Genomic DNA, 19,110 nt, shown 5'->3' on the forward strand with positions numbered 1-19,110 from the left:
GAACATGCTGTGCTCCATGAGTGAGAAAGCTTTAAAAAATGACCATGGTGTAGCTGAAAACCAGCAAAGTTGTACATTGAACATTATAATAAGTTTCTCACTGTGGGTGACATTTGCATAGGGATGGAAAGGAAACAAACCAATAGGCTCTGGAAGGGAACATCACTGGAGTCAGAATAATGGGTAAGGTCTGGAGGAAAATACGAATAAATGGAGGTGGATGGAGGAGTCAGGCAAAAAGATTTAGAGATGCCCTATATAGTTCTGCACTAATTCCCAGATTCTGTTTTGGCAGCTTTCCTCCCAATATTTGGCCTCACTTCTCATATAGATGTGCATGCACATTTTTAAAAAAAGAAAAAAGAAATGAAACAGATGACTTAGCTACTTTCCTGATAGTACCCCAGAAAAAATATATCTCCAAAAGGAATGCAAATGTTTGATCCAAAGTCCACTCATGTCAATATAGAATTATAGGAAAACAGGACTGGAAAAGACCACAAGAGGTTCTCTACTTCAACCGCCTGCTCATCATCTCTTTTTAAAGCAAAGAATCCCATAGATCAGATCTCCGTGTTCTGCGAGTCAGGTCCTCTATGAAAAGGAAGTAGGATTGTAAAGCAACTTGTGTATTCCATGCATAAGGGGTGACATGAAAGAAAATGCCAAGGTGTTTACATGATCCCTGGTCAGTTATGATTACTGTGTGGGAAGGGTTGTGTGGAATACATAATAATAGACTATAACAAATGAGTAGAGAGAAGGGTGAGTAAAGGTCCTGAAATAACCAGGTTGAACTTGAAGAGGGATTGTAAGACCCAGTACTATCTTTTGCAGAGTATTCAGTCTTTGAGAGACTGAAGCTTTTGCTCTTATAATTGTATAAAGTTCTCCCATCTTGAAAACTGCTTCCAGCGTCAAATAGCATCATATTTTATTACAGTGTCATTTTCAGGTTACACTAACAACGCAAAGGTAAAAGAAATATATGTCATGTCTCATTTGCTCTGTACAAAGTCATTCAGGGGCATCTTCTACATCTGCTGATGTTCTTCAGTTCTTCAGTGTAAGCAGCAGAATAATCTTGTGAGCTAGAAGTGTGCAGCTTATTTCTCAGCATTACAAGCACCAGCATGACAGTAGTAGAGGAAAGCAGTGTTGATGAAAGTCACCACATTTAAGCAGATTGAGATGAACTGTTCCCAAAAATTATTGATTACAATGAGGAATAATAAAACAGCAATTTTATTACTGATTTCTTACCAAGGAGGTCTGTTTTCTTCTGTATTGTTTCTTGTTAATACATAGTCTTGAATAAGAACATCCAGAAAAAGGAATGTAGAGTCCTAGTACTTCAGACACAAATCAAAGCATCCTTGAATGAGGGAAGATAATTAAGGAGAGGAATTCCACCTCCACAGACTGCTTCCCTTCTCCAGGAGTGCTGATTTTCTCTAAATTGCCAGAGCCAGTAGCAAATGAGAGGTGATGGGAATTACAGCCTGCAGACACAGAGACAAAGCAAGCAAAGCTTTAATTAGTGCATTTTGGGGTGGAGATGAATTTCCTGGGAATAAATTATTTGACTCAAGACATATGGAGCCTCTTAGAAGTGAATTGAAAAGCTTTTTACCTTCCAAGACCTGAACCCAGGGTGTTGCTTATGTCTGGTAAGAATGAGTGACATCACCATAACCTGAAACTCAAGGGGATACATAGTTCTTTAATTTACACTTGGATCTCATTTAATTCTGGAAGAATTACATTGACTTCAGTGCCATTTTTGCAAATATTCATTGGTACAGTTGAAGGCAGAATTATCTAAAGTATACTCTCTCCATGACTTGAAGTGTTAGTGTTGAGAGCAACTGTTACAAAAGAGGCTTGACTTCAGTGTCTAGCAGATAATTAAATGTATTTATTTATTGAGTGATTTGACTTGACTTGATTTGATTTGATTTGACTTGATTTGTATGCCACCCTTCCCAACAAAGGCCCAGGATAGCTTACAGAAGAGTTCAAAATAACTTATAAAGGAAGCAAGCAAATGAACAGACCAGGAGAAACAAAATCACTTATAAAAGCCAACAGAGTACTAAGATAACCTATAGAGCAAAACTCCCTAAGCAGTACCCCAGTTTAGCTCTGCCTGCTAAACACCTGCTCAAAGAGGAAGATGTCATAGCATTTCCTCAAGATGTCTAGGTTTGGGCTCTGACATGCCTAAAAGAGAAGGGAGTTCCAGAATGGCAGGCAACTACCAAAAACAATTTCTCAGATGTCTTTCCCAGGCAAACTTGGTGCACTGAAGGTACTAGCAGGGGGTTAATTTTGGATGACATTAGGAACCATCTTGGGGCATAAGGGAGAAGATGGTGCCTTAGGTATGTAGGACCCAGACTATTTGGGGCCTTATAGGTCAAAACCAGCTCCTTGAATTGCACCCAGGCACCTACTGGGAGCCAATACAGAACTGGTCCAACTGGAGACCTAAGTGCCTCTTGCAGCCCTCAAAGGGTTGCATGCAGTTCATGAGCACCCACCTGGCCATCATTCCCAGCCACCCCTATTGCTTCTGTCTTGGTTACTGGGAGGGGGATGGAGTGCCCAAAATGCATGCAGCAAAGGGGGCTTGGCTGCCTGCACTGCAAGGGAGTGGTGTGTATAGCTGGGAGAGGGTGTCTGTTGTTGCGCACACAGTGGCAGGGAGCCAGACTGCCTGTGGTGCAGGAGGGGCTCACTGTGTGGCACACATAGCTGGAGGGGAGGAATCTGGGCTGCCCGTGCTGTGCATAGGCAGGGTAAGAGGTGACGGGCAACCTGGTTTCCCCATCCACACTCCCTGGTCTGTAGCCCCTGGCTGCCTGAAAGTTGAGCAGCCCTATTCTAGCATACTGGAGTCATGTGCTCCTGGTGTCCCACCCCATCAGAAAGTCTACTGCCACATTTTACGCCAGCTGCAATTTCCAGACAGGCCTCAAGAGCATCGCCTCCCAAAGTGCATTGCAGTAGTAAAGCTGGAAGGTACAAAGATATGTATAACAGTGGCCAGATCTGAAACTGAAATGAAGGGTCACAGCTGCCTCACCAGGAGCAGGTGAACAGCACGTCTAGCTACCACTGCCACCTAGAGATCTACCTGGAATACCTGAAGGCTTTGAACCTGAATGAGCAGGGGTGGCTGAACCCTATCAATGATGAGCAGTCATCATTTATTACTGATTTCTTACCAAGGAGGTCTGTTTTCTTCTGTATTGTTTCTTTTTAATACATAGTCTTGAATAAGAACATCCAGAAAAGGAATGTAGATTCCTAGTACTTCAGACACAAATCAAAGCGTCCTTGAATGAGGGAAGATAATTAAGGAGAGGAATTCCACCTCCGCAGACTGCCAATCCCCTCCATGTCATACAGACTGCCCACCACAATCACCTATTTCTTTTCTGAATTGAGCTTCAGTTGGCTCACCCACATCCATTTCCTAACTACAGCCAGGCTTTGGGAAGGGACAGATTATGGGACCTAGGTCAGATGAGAAAACAAGATAGAGTTGTGCTATCAGCATACTATAGCACCTTTTTCTGAGTTTCCATAAAGTCTTGCCCAGTGGTCTCATATATACATTGAACAGAAGGAGTGACACACTGGAGCCCTGAGGGACTCACAAAAAAGCCTCAAAAGGATGACAAGCTTTCACCCATCATCACCCTCTGGGACCTTGGAAGAGTGGAACCAATTAAGAATGGTCCCAAGAATATCTGCCAGATCATGCAAATGCTTTATCCGGACTTCATGGTCAGCTGTATCAAAGGGTGCTGGAAGCTCTACTAGGATTATCAGGGCACAATTTATTTTATTAATCACTAAGCAAAGATTATGACTAAGGCCAGGAGCATAGTCTCCCTGCTGTATTCAGGGTGAAAACCAGGCCAACAGGGATTTGACCACATCCAGATACACCTGGAGCTAATCAGCAAACAGCCATTTAATGACCTTCCCCAAAAAGAGGAAGTTGAAGCAGACTGATAGCCAGCTAGGGAATTAGCATCAAGACATGGTTTCTTGAGTGGGAGTTGGACAATTACATACTGAAGAATGGCTGGCACTGTGCATTCCCAAAAGGAAGCATTGGCAACCTGAGCCAGCAATGATCCCAGCTTCCCTTGAATGGCCGTTGCCTCGGACAAGTCCTGTTCATAGCTGATCACCCACATTCTCTATGTCAATGGGCAACAACAACTGAAATCATTTGTGTAAACCAGACAAGACAGAGTCTCTCAACCCCAAACTCTTGACTCTGCAGCAAAATGATTTTCCAATTAATTTGCTTTCAAATTTTTATGTGGCTTTTTTTTGGTTTTCACCCCTTAGTTCCTCTCTGTCTCGCTCAGTCTTTCTGCCTCTTTCATCCAAGGGTGCATGCACATATGTATTGTGCTAGGACCTTAAACAATGCCTTTTATATTTATCATAAATTTCTTCAACTCCCTGTTAAAAGAAAATATAAGTGAGATGAAGAGAACTCTTTCTACCAACTTAAAGTGCCACTGTTTAGATTGACACACCCCAAAAAGTAACCTCTTTATCTTGGACTGTAACTATAGGCCTAAACTGACTGATTGGTTTAAATTAAGTTATTCCTATGCTTAAAATTGGTCCCCATTGTGCTAGGCACTGTACAGAGACAACAAAAATAGGCTTTGTGCTTTGCATGAACAACAATGGCAACTTTCCTTAATACCAAAAAATGTTTCAGCTTTTCAGAAACAAAGCTGCAACCATGGGAGCCTGGTGCCACCTGGTTGCGGGGGCACATGCCCCCCCTCCCCCTGACCAGTCTCACTGCCTGATGGGAAGTCGCCCACAACAGATCTCACTGCTCGGGAGTTCCCCTGCAGCCGATCACTGCAGCTGCTTCCAGGAGTGGCTGTGGCCACTTCTAGGAGCAGCTGCAGCGACCAGCTGGGGCTTTCAGGGTGGGCACTGGTGCTCCCACCTGCCTTCCCTGCCCATCGCCTAAGCGGCAAGTGTGGCTGATGAGGGGGTGCACCAGCACTCTCAGGGGGTGCACATGCACCCCCGTGCACCTCCTTACATGTCGCCACTGGCTGCAACATTGCTAAGTTTTCAGCTTTGGTGATGGCTGACACAACACCAACATGGTCAGGGCATTAGATTTATTTGTGATTATGAGTTTGCACATGATGTGCATGTGCATTTGATCCTGTCCCTCTGTCCTCTACACACTTTTCCCTTCACTGAGAAAAGCCACAAATCTGCGGTTTACGAGTGTCCTGCTCTTATAAATCTTAAATATCAGCCTTGCTCACAAGAAGATGATAGATCAGCAGAACAGAGGGAGGCAGTATGTGATATTTATTCCTGTCTGGTGTTTCTTGTTTTAGATATATCTCAGGGTTCTCTTATAAAGGGAGGTAAGTGTGGCAACAGGCAATGAGCAAGTGAACCCCTTATAAAATATCATTCTTATGGCTCTATGTGGGCATGTCCACCCAGTGAACTTACTGCATTCCAGAGCTGCATCCTCAAGTACACTATGCTGCTCCAGGAAAGAGGCTTCCTAAACCTGAAGGAATGTACCCACATCCACAGCATGTTTCAGACATGCTGTTTAGCACTGCTACGTGGCAGTGTTGATTAACACTCCCTGAGTGCCTTGCTGACACCATTACACTGATTCCCACTCCGTGCTTGAGGATACCACTCTGCAGCACAGAACATTTACTATGCAGACAGAGCCCCTAATACTCTGCATCTTTCAGACTTTGTTGGGGTGGGTTTTGTTTTTTTGGTTTTTAGGGGCATTTTGTCCTCCAGGTTGATTTGTATTGCACATGATAAATTCATATGGTGAAGTCGTGTTAAGCATTGATGTTTTATCTTATGGCAACATGTAAATGTTACAAACTTTTGAGCTACAGGAGGAAATGGGCTAATTTTAGATTTGTTCCTAGCCCTCTCCATGTGAATGGTGTCGCTGTGAGCCCAGCAATGAAGTTCACTGTGTTGTAGCAGACTGCGCAGTTCCTGAATGTGTCAACCCAGTCTATGAACCAGAACAGTGTTGTCCTGTCTGCAAAAATGGTAAGAATGTGTTGCATTGGCTTTAAAGAAGAGATAAAAGCAAATTACTATAAAAATGTTGTAACCTGTACAGAGCCTTTACTGGTACCCGAACAGACCAACATTTAACCTGTTGCTTCTCACTGGGCGTGAGCTTTAGTTGTCAACTTTTGTGGCAGTAAAAGGCATGGTCCTGCACATGAATCATCTCATTGAAATCAAGGGTCTATACACCTACAGAAGTGTTTAAGGACTGGACTCCAAAATTAACAATGAGCGGTTACATTGAGAATTTCAGTTCTCCAGGGGCTAAATCCTTGTTCCCATAATTACTGTCAGTTGGTATCAATTGGACTAATTTGTATGAGTCCCTAAATTGAGACAGCAATGATTAACATTTGTCCAAGGTCAGCAGGTCAATCATGGTCTCATGGAAGTCAATAGCAAAACTCCCATTGGTTTTAGGGAAAGCATGGCCATGCCCATTATTATTTGCCAAAAGTCAGTGTTTATAGTAAGCATTATTTTTCAGTTGAAACTGTTTGGCAAAATCAGGTTGAATTTGTGGTAGTTTTGAGGAAAATACATTTTTCAGTAAATCAGCTATTCTCAGAAAAAGGTCTCCTATCTCTGCATATGTTTTTGCCACAACAAAACCGTATCAGAACAAGAATCTCCTAACTCAGACAAGACATCAGGATAAATTCAGAGTTGAATCTAAGTTAGGGTAGAGTACAGCTCTTCCCAGGCTGTTCAACATCTGAGAATATGCCATAAAATAGGCTCACCCACTTGTTCCCACTTCACAGACTGAAAAAAATGTGGTCACCATTAGAGAATAGCTAGGCTTACACATGTGCTCTCCTGACAGAGGGCCTTACAGCATCTTTGGGAGTTCACAAAAAAAGCAACCACGTAACCAGACAGGAATTTTAGCATGCAGCATATGTGGAGCAGGGGCAAGTGGCCAGGTTTCCTAGCAATGGTCTTGGACTCATTGTTAAGGAAGTATAGATGTAACCTAAGTTCTGTGTGTCTAAACTCAGACTCATTCAGACTCCACTATATTGCCTTTCATCGATGTGTAACTTACATAGATTGCTAAAGCCGACTACATTTTTTACATTTAAATTTTTGGTTGAAGGTGGAAATGTTTATAGAAACTGTTCAGTTTTACCAACAATTTCCAGCTTAAGGAGGAAAGAAGAGGAAATTAGAAATCCAAATATTGTCTGTCAACATTTCAGCCAAAATGATTTTTGGAATCCAGACCTCTATAGCAAAATCCTATTTTTTGAGCAAACATGTTTTGTGAAAACTCAAAAGGTGTTTTGCTTGCTTGTTTCTGGGTTTTATTGTTGTAGATGTTGAAAAAGAAAAAAATCACGAGGGATTTTCTTTTTATTTCCCATAAAAAAAATATGGTATTTTTGATCCACTGTCCAGACCACCTGTGATTTAGACCCAAAGAAGCTGGGTTTCAGTTCTCATAATTCACTTACCAGGTATCCTGAAAGATGGGTGTAACAGGCAACACAACAGCAAGAAGAAACAATTTGAGTCTTCTACCTTCTCAATTCTCTTCTAAATTCTCGGTAAATTGTTGATGGTGTCATAACATAGATTTGTTTGCATCCACATTTACACCTGCATACCAAAATGCTGTTGACATCATCCTATATCTTTCTCTACATTGGCCCACTGAGTTCCCATAGTATGTACTGTCCAGTGATGAAGCCATGTACTCCGGTGAGCTGTGACATATTGTACCTCAGTCTTCAGCTTCAGCCCCTCACATGGTCCTTTTCACTCATTTCGCAAGGAGTTTAACTCTGTGTGGTTCACTTCCAGTGTCATCAGGTTCCAAAGCCAACTTCAAACAAACCCAAGTGGAGATAACCTCAGAATGAAAGCAGGCAGTTGCAGCACCAAATTCCCTCCTCGCAACTGGGCTTTTCCCTCAGCAAGTTTGATTTCCTTTCTACAAGCTAGTGGCTTTCTACTTCCTGCACTTTGGGTGGCTTGAGCATGTGCTGACTAATCAGCCCTCCAGATCTGTTTTGGAGATAGGCCAACTCCTCTTCCATGCACAGGCAGGAGTTTGTACTGGGGGGAGAGGGGTGGGGAGAGTCCTAAATCAACAGGAAATCAGCTGGTGAATTCTACCTTGAAAGGCCAGTAATAGCAAATAAGACAACAAGCTTCCACTGCCAGTAGTGGGTGGGGGGAGAACAATCAATTATATGAATACTCAGAAGTCATTGTAGAGGCAGTAATGTAGCCTAAAGGAAAGAACAATGCACTGGAAGAAGTCAAAATAGTTGGGGTAAGTCTACACTGCGTTCCCAGCATGCCTTGGGATAGCTGTCCTTGAGCACACCCTGCTCACCTGCTCCTACTTCATAGTTTCATAGTTGTTAGGGGCTGGAAGAGACCTTACAGATCACTGGGTCCAGCCCCACTGCATTGGGGCAGGAAAGACTGCTGGGGTCAGATGACCTCAGCAAGATGGGTGTCAAGACATTTTTTGAAGATCGCCACGGTGGGTGACTGTACCACCTCTGGGGGAGCCTGTTCCAAACCCTCGACACCCAACTTGTAAAGAAGTTTTTCCTTATGTCTAGCCTGAAGCAATCTTCAATCTGTTTGTACCCGTTTTTTCTTGTCCTTCCCTGGGGGGCCTGGGTGAACAGACTCTCCTTCAAGCCCTGATATACTTATAGGCTGCCACCAAGTCCCCTTTGAGTCTTCTCTGCTCTGGGATGAACAGTCTTTCAGCCTCTCCTCTTACGACCTGGTCCCTAGGCCTCTAATCATTCATGTGGCCCTGCTTTGGACTCTCTGCATCTTTCTTGAAGTGCAGCACCCAGAAGTAGACACAGTACTACAGTTGCAGTCTCACCAAGGCCAGATAGAGCAGGAGGATGACATCCTTTGCCTTGCTTGAGATGCCTCAGTGGGTGCATGCCAGTGTTTGATTAACTCCCCCAGCTACAACATCCCATTGGTGGCTCGTGCTCATTTTGTTGTCAGTCATGACACCCAGGTCTCATTCAGTTGTGGTGCTGGCAAGCATAGCACTGCTGAGCCTGTAAGGGTGTTGGGAATTATTTCTCCCCAGATGGAGCACTTACATTTCTCTGTATTAAATGACATCAGGTTGAGGTGATGCTTGCACTTCCCAAAACTAAAAATGCAGAAGGTTGCTCCAGAAAGTGTCCCTTAAAGCTTCTCCCAAACACACTGGAAATGGAGTTCTCGAGAGTGGCCATGGGGGAGACAGCAGTGTCTCCAGCCTGGCTTCAGTGTCCCATTTCTGGGTTTGATGCATCCCCAAGTGGGAGCATATACGATCTCCCTGCATGTTCCCACCTCTCTAAATAGTATCTGTTCCTGAACACACTGTGTAAACATACCCTTAGTGCTTTCATTGGCTCTGCCACTGGCTTACTGATTGGCCCTGGGCAAGTTACTGTGGTTCTCTTTGCCTCAGTTTTCCACCTGTAAAGTTGGCCTAATTATGCACAAATTGGCCTAATTATGCACAATTAGGCCTAATTATGGCCTAATTGGTCTGCTTTGTAAAGGACTTTGAAATCTATGGGTCAAAGTGATTGTATAAGAGCTAAGTATTGTAGTTCCTGCTGCTGTTATAATACCCACTACGCTAAGTCTAAAATTAAGAGCTTGGGTGCGTCTGAGGACAGTGGTTTCTGGGGAAGAAATGCGAGGAACCAAGACTCGCCAAGATTCTTAGAGCCTTAACACCAGGAGCCGTTAAGCTCAGACACATCCCCCATGACTTGCTGTAGCCCTGATTAGCTAGTTAATATTCTGGGCCTATGCTGCTAATCTTTACCCATGCTTTCAATCATGTCCTAGATAGGCACTATGAGATCCCTCTTTTTTTAAAAATGAAACGCTCCAAACAATCAAGGGTACCAGAGTTGTAGACTTACCTACGGACTGAAGTAATATTCACAGCCTACCTATGTTGTCAGTTACTTCTTTGTTGTTATAGGGACCATAGGATTATAGGAAAGCAGAGGTAGGAGAGGCCTCATGAGTTCATCTAATCCAGCCCCCTGCTCAAGGCAGGGTCATCCCTGACTAAACCATCCTACCGTGTATCTGTCTGACCTGCTCTTGAAGATTCCCAGAGATGGAGTTTCCACAGCTTCTCTAGGCAGCCCGTTCCATTGCTGGGCCACCCTCACGGTGCTTTACCATTCTTCTTCATCAGCATTGTTCTTTGCATAATGAATCTCTGTATCTCCAAAAACTTAATAGCAAAAGAATGGAAAGATATTGAATGTGTCACCTCAGCCTTCTAAGTCCTCCAGCACATGCTAAAAACAAGATTTGCATCACTGTAAGGGAAGATCTTGGTAGCCATGTTCAAGCCAAGCTTTTTTTCTGAGACCTCCACAAGTTTCACAAGTGCACTTGTGAATGATGCTATCTGACAGTCCCACTTAAGATAATGATGGGATTGGAAGAGGGCAGGGAGAGACACTGACCAACTACTTTTCTTTTGTTTTCTGATGGAAAAGGAGGTTTCAAAGCAAGGCTTTATTGTGATCAAAGGATTCCAAGATGTAAGATTTATAAGATGGAAGAAACAGAAAATCTTTGGATACATTTACAAAAATACCCCCAAAGCAATGTACAATGAAATTCTCATTGGAAATGTTATTTATTTGTTATGAATTTATTGGGGAAGGTGGTCAATCTGCTTTAAAATGGAGGCCTACATCCCCTGCTGTTCTTCTTTTTCTAAGCAATGTTGCCTACCTGTTTACATAACTGTTGCTGCTGTTAACTAGAGAATGCTTTCCTCTTGATATGACCAGATTGATTTTCATGCCTTTCTTAATTATCTCTTGCCAAGGGCAGAATTGCTACATAGAAGTAAGGTTACTGTAATTCAGATATCTGTTACCTCTAACATACCTGGCCTTAAAGGTTCATAAGAATGCCTTTTTATTTTTGCAGTCATTTAAGAGCCACCTGAATGAGTGCATTTTGGAGATTTACTTCTAATTGTCAAAAAAAATTATGTTGTGCTTTGCAAAATACAGCGCAGTGCCAGTAAAGCTTGCTGTACTAGGCAACTTAGCTGAGATATACATACAGTAGGAAGAGTTCACTGTGAGGCTCAAATTTGGGAAGGCCTGCTCCATCCTTTGTGTCCCATCATTCAGTTTGTCAAAATAAATTTTAAGGGTGATGCCTCCAGGTACTGTACAGCATTTCTGTGTTGATATGAATGGTCACTGGATTTTCAGTTCCCCGGGAGTGACAAAATATCAAATTATGCCCCCAAGTTGTTATTTCCAGCCATTATGACTTTTCCAGACAAAAGTATATCAGTTAATGGTTAACTCTCTCCTGTACTTGATTTAAAACATGCTTATGATTGTTACATTCAAGTTCATGATTGCCATGGTGTGTGACCTCCCTCCTGCTACATGGACTTTCTTTAACTCACAAGAAAACTCTCCACTTGATTTGCTCTACAGTGAGAGCAGCAGACTCCTGGCAGCATGGTCCTCCTAAGATGTGCCCTGCGCCCTTCTGTATGCTGTGTTTACTTGAGTGCAGGCACCTGGGGTGGCAGCCAGCAGAGGGGAGAAGTGAGACAAAGGAGGCAAGGGGTGCTTGCCTCCCCCACTGCTTGCCCCCTGACACTGCTTTCCTTTTCACAGTGGTGGAAGGGAACAAATGTAAAATGACCCTCCAATAATTCGATTGCATACATGGAAAATAATAACAGATTTATACATTTTCCATACATAGAATGTAATTACTGGGGATGGTATCTTAACTTCAAACTCATCTTGGATTTGAATAAAAGTGGTATGTCTTCCTTTATGTCTGTCCATCTGGTCATCTCCAACTGAGTGTTTTGTCACATCATCTTGTCCCCTTCAGTCTCTGACATCCAGTATGAGATTGCTTATATTTATCACCACTAGTTGTGAAGATATTCGTGGGTCAGCCTCTCATCTAATGCCTCACACCAGGGGTCAATTGAGCTATGCTTGTGGATGCTAGCTGAGTGTCCTGCTCACTGTCTCTCTATCAGCTCAAATGTGTCTATTAATATACTTAAACTGTATTTCTCCCCTCATTTGTCTCAACACATAGCATAACTCTGGTTGTTACTGTCCCCAAAGGCCTTTTTCATTGATGGCAAGCTCTGCTCTGATGTTTGAGCAAGGGAGAGAATCTCAGAGCCATAGCTCATTACCAGTGGGATGTACGTAATTGGGAGATTGCTGTGTATGATGCTTTTAATCCTCTTGAATATACTCTAGCAGGCTTGGGGTTTTATTTCAGTTTATTATCTTCCAATTCTTTTAGTCAGGTTTAAGCTGCTGTTCAAATTAAACAAGGTCCTCTCTTTCTTTCACTGTCTCCTCTCTCTTGGGCTGGCTCTGAACCGCTATCACCTATAGATCATGAAAACAAAAAGCAAATAAGATGAGAGAAGCTTTTCATAACCTGCACAAGGTTATTTGATTAGGACCGCATCTTGAGGGCACATGCTTAGCCTTTAGGATCTGGCTCTTTAGAAAAGGTGAACAGCTCTGCTATAGGGCAGAGACCTCAGGGTAGACAAAACAGTCTGTTCTTCTATGCTGCTTTGAGTTAGCTACAATGCCATATTATCAATGACTCTAAATTGGCTTTGCTTCACACAGGTTTGTGTCTCGCTTGCCCATCCATGCTCTTCTAAAGGAAGAACAAGATGTTGTTTAAATTGAAAGAATCAAGGAGAAACTGAGTGAAAACAAGGAAAAGAGAAGATTAGACGGTGTACTCAATCTTTCAAGGTTTTAGTCTCACAAATTTTAGGCACTATGTTAGGTAAAACGCATCATTAGAAGTTCTATGGCATCACGGTATTTTAGAAATCAATTAAAAATCCAGCAAGTGCATCAATAGAATTGCTAATAATTTTTCCCTCTAAAGCACTTTAAACATTTTTAGAGCACTTCAAAGCCTTCTCACACATTTGCACGCATGTTAATGCAATTGCTAAAATTTTAGACTGTGCTTTGGCGCATTCGTTCTCATGAAAGGCTCTCAGAATGAGCTTTATAAGTCTGTGATGGGATGAGGGGGCAGTCATTGACATGAATTTTATTTTTGTTTTTACAACCCCCAAGAAGGTAATTAGTTACACAACAGGACAGATAAAACTTAACATATCTGCAGTGAAATACTTTCTGGCAACTGTACTTACATGCTGCTCAGATGGCTGGAGACATTCATGATGAAATACTGGACAGCAGAAAGATGTTTCATAGATAATCTGTCATTGAGTCTGTAATTAAAGTTTTAAATTATCACAGTTGATACAGATTTCAAAATACAAGATCTGATCCTGCCCTTCATACACAAGTAAAATTCCCATTAACTTCAATCAGATTTTGCTTGGCAAGGATCAGGCAGAGTTATTATGTACATTTATTTTAATAAGCTATAAATATTAATAATTTCACACAAATATTCTCATCTTCGAGGGCATGGGCACAAATTAAAGTAAATAACAATTTATTTCCTTGCATGAGAATCCACATTTTACCCAAGCTTCTTTCTTAATTTACTCAAGAATTTAAACCCACTGTTCATTATTTTGCTGTTTGAGTTAATTTAAAATAACTGCAGCCTAATTTGTTTCTCTGTGATACAGTGCATTTTACAGAGGAAAATCCCCAGGGACCCAATCCAAAGCCTGTTTAAATCTGTGGGAGCTTTTCCATTTTTTCCACTGCTTTCCATTAACAGCAGTTAACCTTGGATCTGGCAGTGAACAAATTTTCACACATTAAAAATAACAGAGCAGAGATTTTTGCCTTCCTGTGATTCTTTTTTTCCTGGAAAACTTTGTGTAATAAAGTTTTCAAATGATTAGTGAGAGGTCTTTTCTTTCAAAAAGGAAGTTTTTCTAAGGCATCAAGAACAGTGAGAAGTTTAACTGGTTACTGGATGTCTTGCTGCTCTGTGTGTGTCGAAAGCTTCACCCAGTATGATTAGCACTTGTAAATATGAAGGAAAACAGTACTCAGTACAGCAGATGCAGATGTGGTCAGGCTGCTACACATGGCATGGCCAGGCAAGGTTGGGACATTGGTTAAGGGGGCGCCCAAGTAGAAAACAAAATATCAATTAATCCAATGCCTTAGTGTTAAGTTATCTATGTTTTAGTGCACAAGCCAAAGTAGATTTACACCTTATAGCCTAAGTACATCAGAGGGGCATATCATACACTTGCATAAGCAACAGGAGGTAAGCTTGCTGCTTACACAAGCTTATTCTCTGCATCTCTGATTTAGTTACAAGATGCAGGTCTACCATGCCTTCTGCCTGACTTTAGGCTTACACAGCTACCTACCTTTCTTTCATTGGGCAAGTGACATAGCTTGCTATTTACCAGCAGAATTTGGATCATGAAAACATGAGTCATTATTTAATGAGAGACTGCTTCTGACATGGTTAGCCACTGAAAAGCAATAGAAGTTTGGAAAACTTACAAAGGCTCTCAGAAAAATAAAGCTGTGGAGGGAGATTCTTTATCTGCAATTTCATCATATACAACTGTTGCAGGATAAGGAAGATACAGAAAATGGGGAATGAAGATACAAGAAGACTTCACATTCATGTACTTTTCTGAAAAGAGTAATTTGGACACCTTTGGAAATTCCTTTAAAAGGAAAAAAAGTAAATTTTCATTATTTCAGGAAGTTATAAAATGGTTGCGGTTTAAGGTTAAAACTATTGAGACAAAATGTATGCAATGTAGTGATTAATTATGCAACCAGGTGTCATTTGTGATTGGTCAACTATAATGCAAGATGGAGACTATCACACATGCTAGATTTTGCTTACACAGCCTATTCCAAGAACCAGAGGCTACAGCTGATGGAGTAGCATAACCACAGTATGTTCCTGTCAATGTGTGTGAAGTAATCTTGTCAACCATGTAGCTTTTCATAAATGCTGTACTTCATCCAATTCAAATGGAGCTCTGAGGGAAACTTTGAGAGACCTACTTTTATCTTCTGCCAGTGCCACTCCAACAATAAATGTCTGGCTCTTGCTTCAAAGCCTAAGTCTTAGTATTGTTGTGCTTAAATAAAGAAGCTACCCCAACTCCAGAGTGCCAAGCCATTGTTTCAAAGAAGAGGAGAAACAACCTAAGCAAATGGCAATAATGGATTACAATGGGTTGCAGTTGGCATCAGAATCAATGGTTTCGGAAGGTTCAATGCACAAGAAAAATGTGGAAAACTAAAAAAAAAAATACTTTAACTGCCCATCAGCTAATGTTCTTTTATTTGTGGACAAAAATGTAGACTAGACTATTGCACTGTGTTAACTCAGTTAAAAAAACTGTGTTAACTCAGTTAAAAAAAATACTTAATTTTCAACTAAGGAAGAAGAATCTGTTTAAAAGAAGGTAAGCGAACCAAGAAAGAAGGCAAAATAATTAGGTTGGATAGACCCTAATCTAACTAAATGCTCAAGTGCACACCTTACTTTGACTTTAAGCAAGTTTATAGTTTCACTGAAGCTGATTTTCAGTGGGATTTGTGCTCCAGTGACAAGAGCCAGTTTTTTAAAGGTAATTTGGCACCTAACTCATCAGTGGGAACTAGACAGCTAAATACTTTTAAAACCTGGCCCTGACTTCCTTTTGAAAAAACTCAGCCAGTTGGATTCCTCACATGCTTAAGTGCCTCGCTGGATCACAACTGTAGACTATGCTCCATGGATACAACTCTGGGAAAAGGCAGATGATGTTTTTTGAAAATGTTGAAAGGTGACTAGACAATGAGACATAAAAAAATGAAATGCCCATGTTTATGAGGAGAATGAAGAATTTGCCATTTTACAAAGCTGAGATGAAGTGGAGATTAAAATAAAGAGATTCTCCCCTAGGTCAGTGGATGAAGAAAAGCCTGTGTTTAGAGAACAAAAAAAGCAGTTAATGTGATTAACTCTATTGCACAGTTGAGCGCTCACACAAAGCCATGAGCACTGGACTATGTAGCACAAAAATGACAGGCACTGCTAGGGACACAGGCAGCCAGGAAAGAACCCATTGAGGAAAGGCTGCAGGAGAGAGATCAACAAAAAACCTTCAGATCTGGACTTGAATTATGACTCAATCTGCTTATGGGTCCTCATCAGTGCAGTGCCTGAACGCTTTCCAAATATGAGTGAATTTATCCACAGGAGAGTCCTGAGAAACAGGGAAGTGCTCTAATGCTCATTTTATAGGTGCAGTACAATACACTTGAATTACCTGTGCAAGGTCAAATGGGAATTCTGGCAAAAATCCAGGGACTGAATGCAAGTTATCCTAAGTCCTGGCACTGGTGTGGTGCCTTAACCACAAAATCATGGTCCCACCTTATGATGCTCTCCATTTAAACTATTTAGAACGGCAGTAAAGTATACTAGGGCTTGGCTCATTCTGAAACGTGGTTTTGCATGCAGCCTACAGTTTCTGGGGAGGGAGAAGAAGCAAAATAGTATTGAACAGCTCTGTATCTTCCCTTACTGCAGATACCCAGCCCTTCTTCAGCAAGGTAAGGGCAGGAACAACTGAGAGGCAGGGAGGGCTGCACAGGGTTATGCTGCAGAAGGGATAGGCAACTCAGCAGAGCTGTGTGCTGCCCAATCCTCCACGCTGCCCCAGACTTGAGTCAGACCTTCCTAGGCTGGATTCAACTTATTTGCAGGCCTGATCTGGCCCAGGGGGCCACAAGTTGCCAGCTCTTGGGCTATAGAGGCACACTCCATCTTGCTGGCTGTCTTTCTAACCCCATCAATCTTGCAGTCTCAGCTGTCTGGTGCCTGTGTTTCTGAGTATTACAGAAAACAAGCCATATATAGTAGGCTGTTTTGTGCTGTGGTAAGAAATACAGTGAGATGATACCCAGGGGAAACTTTGCTGAAACTTGTGTGTACAAAACATTAGAAAGGCTTTTGAATTCCATCATCTCAGTGGGGGGGACCTTTAGAGTTGGGCTTTTTGAGGACAAACTGCCACAACCTCAGGCTGGGGCACAGGCACAAATGGAGCAGGAGCAGTCCAGAAGGTGCTAAAATTAACAGCAGGTGTGTCATTATTATTCCCTGGCCAGTTGAATCCTCACTGTAATTTAAAAGAGTATAAATGCTGTTTTTATCTCATTAGGTTGCTGTAAACCATATGGCTGTATGACAGAATCTGAGGGGAAATTCTCAGCTGGGGTAAAGCTCCACTGAAGCTGGTGCATTTGTACTGATTTACTCCAGCTGCAGATCTGTCCTGTTGCATGGGATGTCTGTGGGTGACTTAGAGACCAACTGTGAAAAGGGGCTGTAGTATTTTGAATGGTCAGGCTTTCTAAGGGGATTAGAGGAAGGTTTACTTTTACTCCTCCAGATGGTTAGGATTATTAGGCATATCTGTATGAGAAGAGTGGCAGAAGCTGACTTCATGTATTTCTAATTTAATGAATGTTTAATGCCTCTTTTATTGGTGCCTACATATAAGTAGAGTAGAAGATGTGTAAAAGGGGATGACTTATGTCAAATAATTGCTGTTTGAGCTGCTCCCTTTTACATGAGATGGGGACTTTACAGAGCCAAGTGAATATAATAAAATTATGAATTAAAGATTAGCACTAAGTGAGCTTGGGAAATCTTAAAATGATAAGGCACTTAAAAGTTTCCTTTTTGTGTCTCCATCTTCTCTGTCTTTCTTGTAGTCACTCATTTCTGAGCTGGACTTTAGTTTTATCCTCATTAATACACCCATACTCCACTGAGAATGACAACATTGCAGTAATATCATTTTCAACTTTAGCCTATGTTTAGCATCACCTTTGGCTCTTAAATTTGCAAGCTCCTCCTCCCCTCCCCCACTGACTTTGTTGGGAAAATTTTACAAACTTTCATTCTCACTCTCAAAAGTAAGTTTCCCAGGTGAAACAGTAGTAAACTTCCAAGTTTTGTGGATTGGCTTTGCTAAAAAGGAGCTGTGATTTCTTACAGTTTTCTGGGTTGGACTAAAATATTGTGGAATATGTTGTGTGTTGCTACTGTTATGCATATGTGCTGATTTTCTGAATGGATTGATTTTGAATTGCAAAAAATATATATGTAATGGGAAGGAAATTGAAGCCGTTCAAATGCAATACTGCTAGGAATTCTGCACTATTGTTGCACAAATGTTGCACATTCTGTTGCCAATGAATCATTGCCATTAGTTTCTGTCTAGCACATGGGTGCTCAGCCTGGGGCCGTGGAGCTGTGTCATCTGGCCCGTGGGACTGTCTATGGGTGTGGAAATTTGGTAGGGGAGCCACAGAAACATTAATTGCTGCTCCCCTACTGCCAAATTTATGGACCTGTGGGAGGGGGTGGGTCCTGGGGATCAGATAACATGGCCCTGCCCCAGAACACAGGAACCATGTAAATAACCCTGGCCCAGTACCATGGCTGGATTCAGGTGCATGGGGTCAAGCCACTGCACAGCCACACTTGGCACATGGGGTCAGACCAGCATGTGGGCAGATCCAGAATGCGGGATCAGGCTAATGCATAGGATTGCACCCACAGAGCAGCCAAGGGACACTACAAGCAGGTGATGGTGTTTATGATATTGGTAAAGGAACAGGTGAATGAACCTCAGGTGTTATCGGACATATTGGTTATCATTGTTATCATTATTGATCCAGTGAGGATCAATAATCAATTGTTGTAGTGTATGCTGATGAATGGCACAGTTAGCCTGTAGGTCTGGAGCAAGGTCTGGTGCCGTGTCAGAATAGGAGTTATATAGTCTGTTGCTGGAGAGATGCTGTTTGAAGTTGCAGGTTTGTTCCCTCTGATGAAGTTATCAAGGAATCTGAATTTTTAAACAACTTGGAAAAAAAATTGAAATTACATTTGCATTTTAGAAAGTAAAAAGATAGCCATAAAATTCAAAACACACACACACATATATGCACAACCCAAAAA

The 19,110-nt window shown here is 41.9% G+C and overlaps 1 protein-coding gene across 1 annotated transcript in view; it reads left to right on the top strand.

The window, feature by feature from the left end:
• VWC2L (von Willebrand factor C domain containing 2 like) overlaps nucleotides 1-19,110 on the top strand; it is an 88,210-nt gene that overhangs the window by 20,428 nt on the left and 48,672 nt on the right. The window contains exon 2 of the mRNA XM_090041228.1: nucleotides 5,976-6,105. Coding sequence (XP_089897354.1) covers nucleotides 5,976-6,105 — 130 coding nt within the window. The remainder of the gene's footprint in view (nucleotides 1-5,975; nucleotides 6,106-19,110) is intronic.

This window comes from Crocodylus siamensis, chromosome 4 (assembly GCF_052110815.1).
Source record: "Crocodylus siamensis isolate JL-2025a chromosome 4, ASM5211081v1, whole genome shotgun sequence".
Lineage (NCBI taxonomy): Eukaryota > Metazoa > Chordata > Crocodylia > Crocodylidae > Crocodylus > Crocodylus siamensis.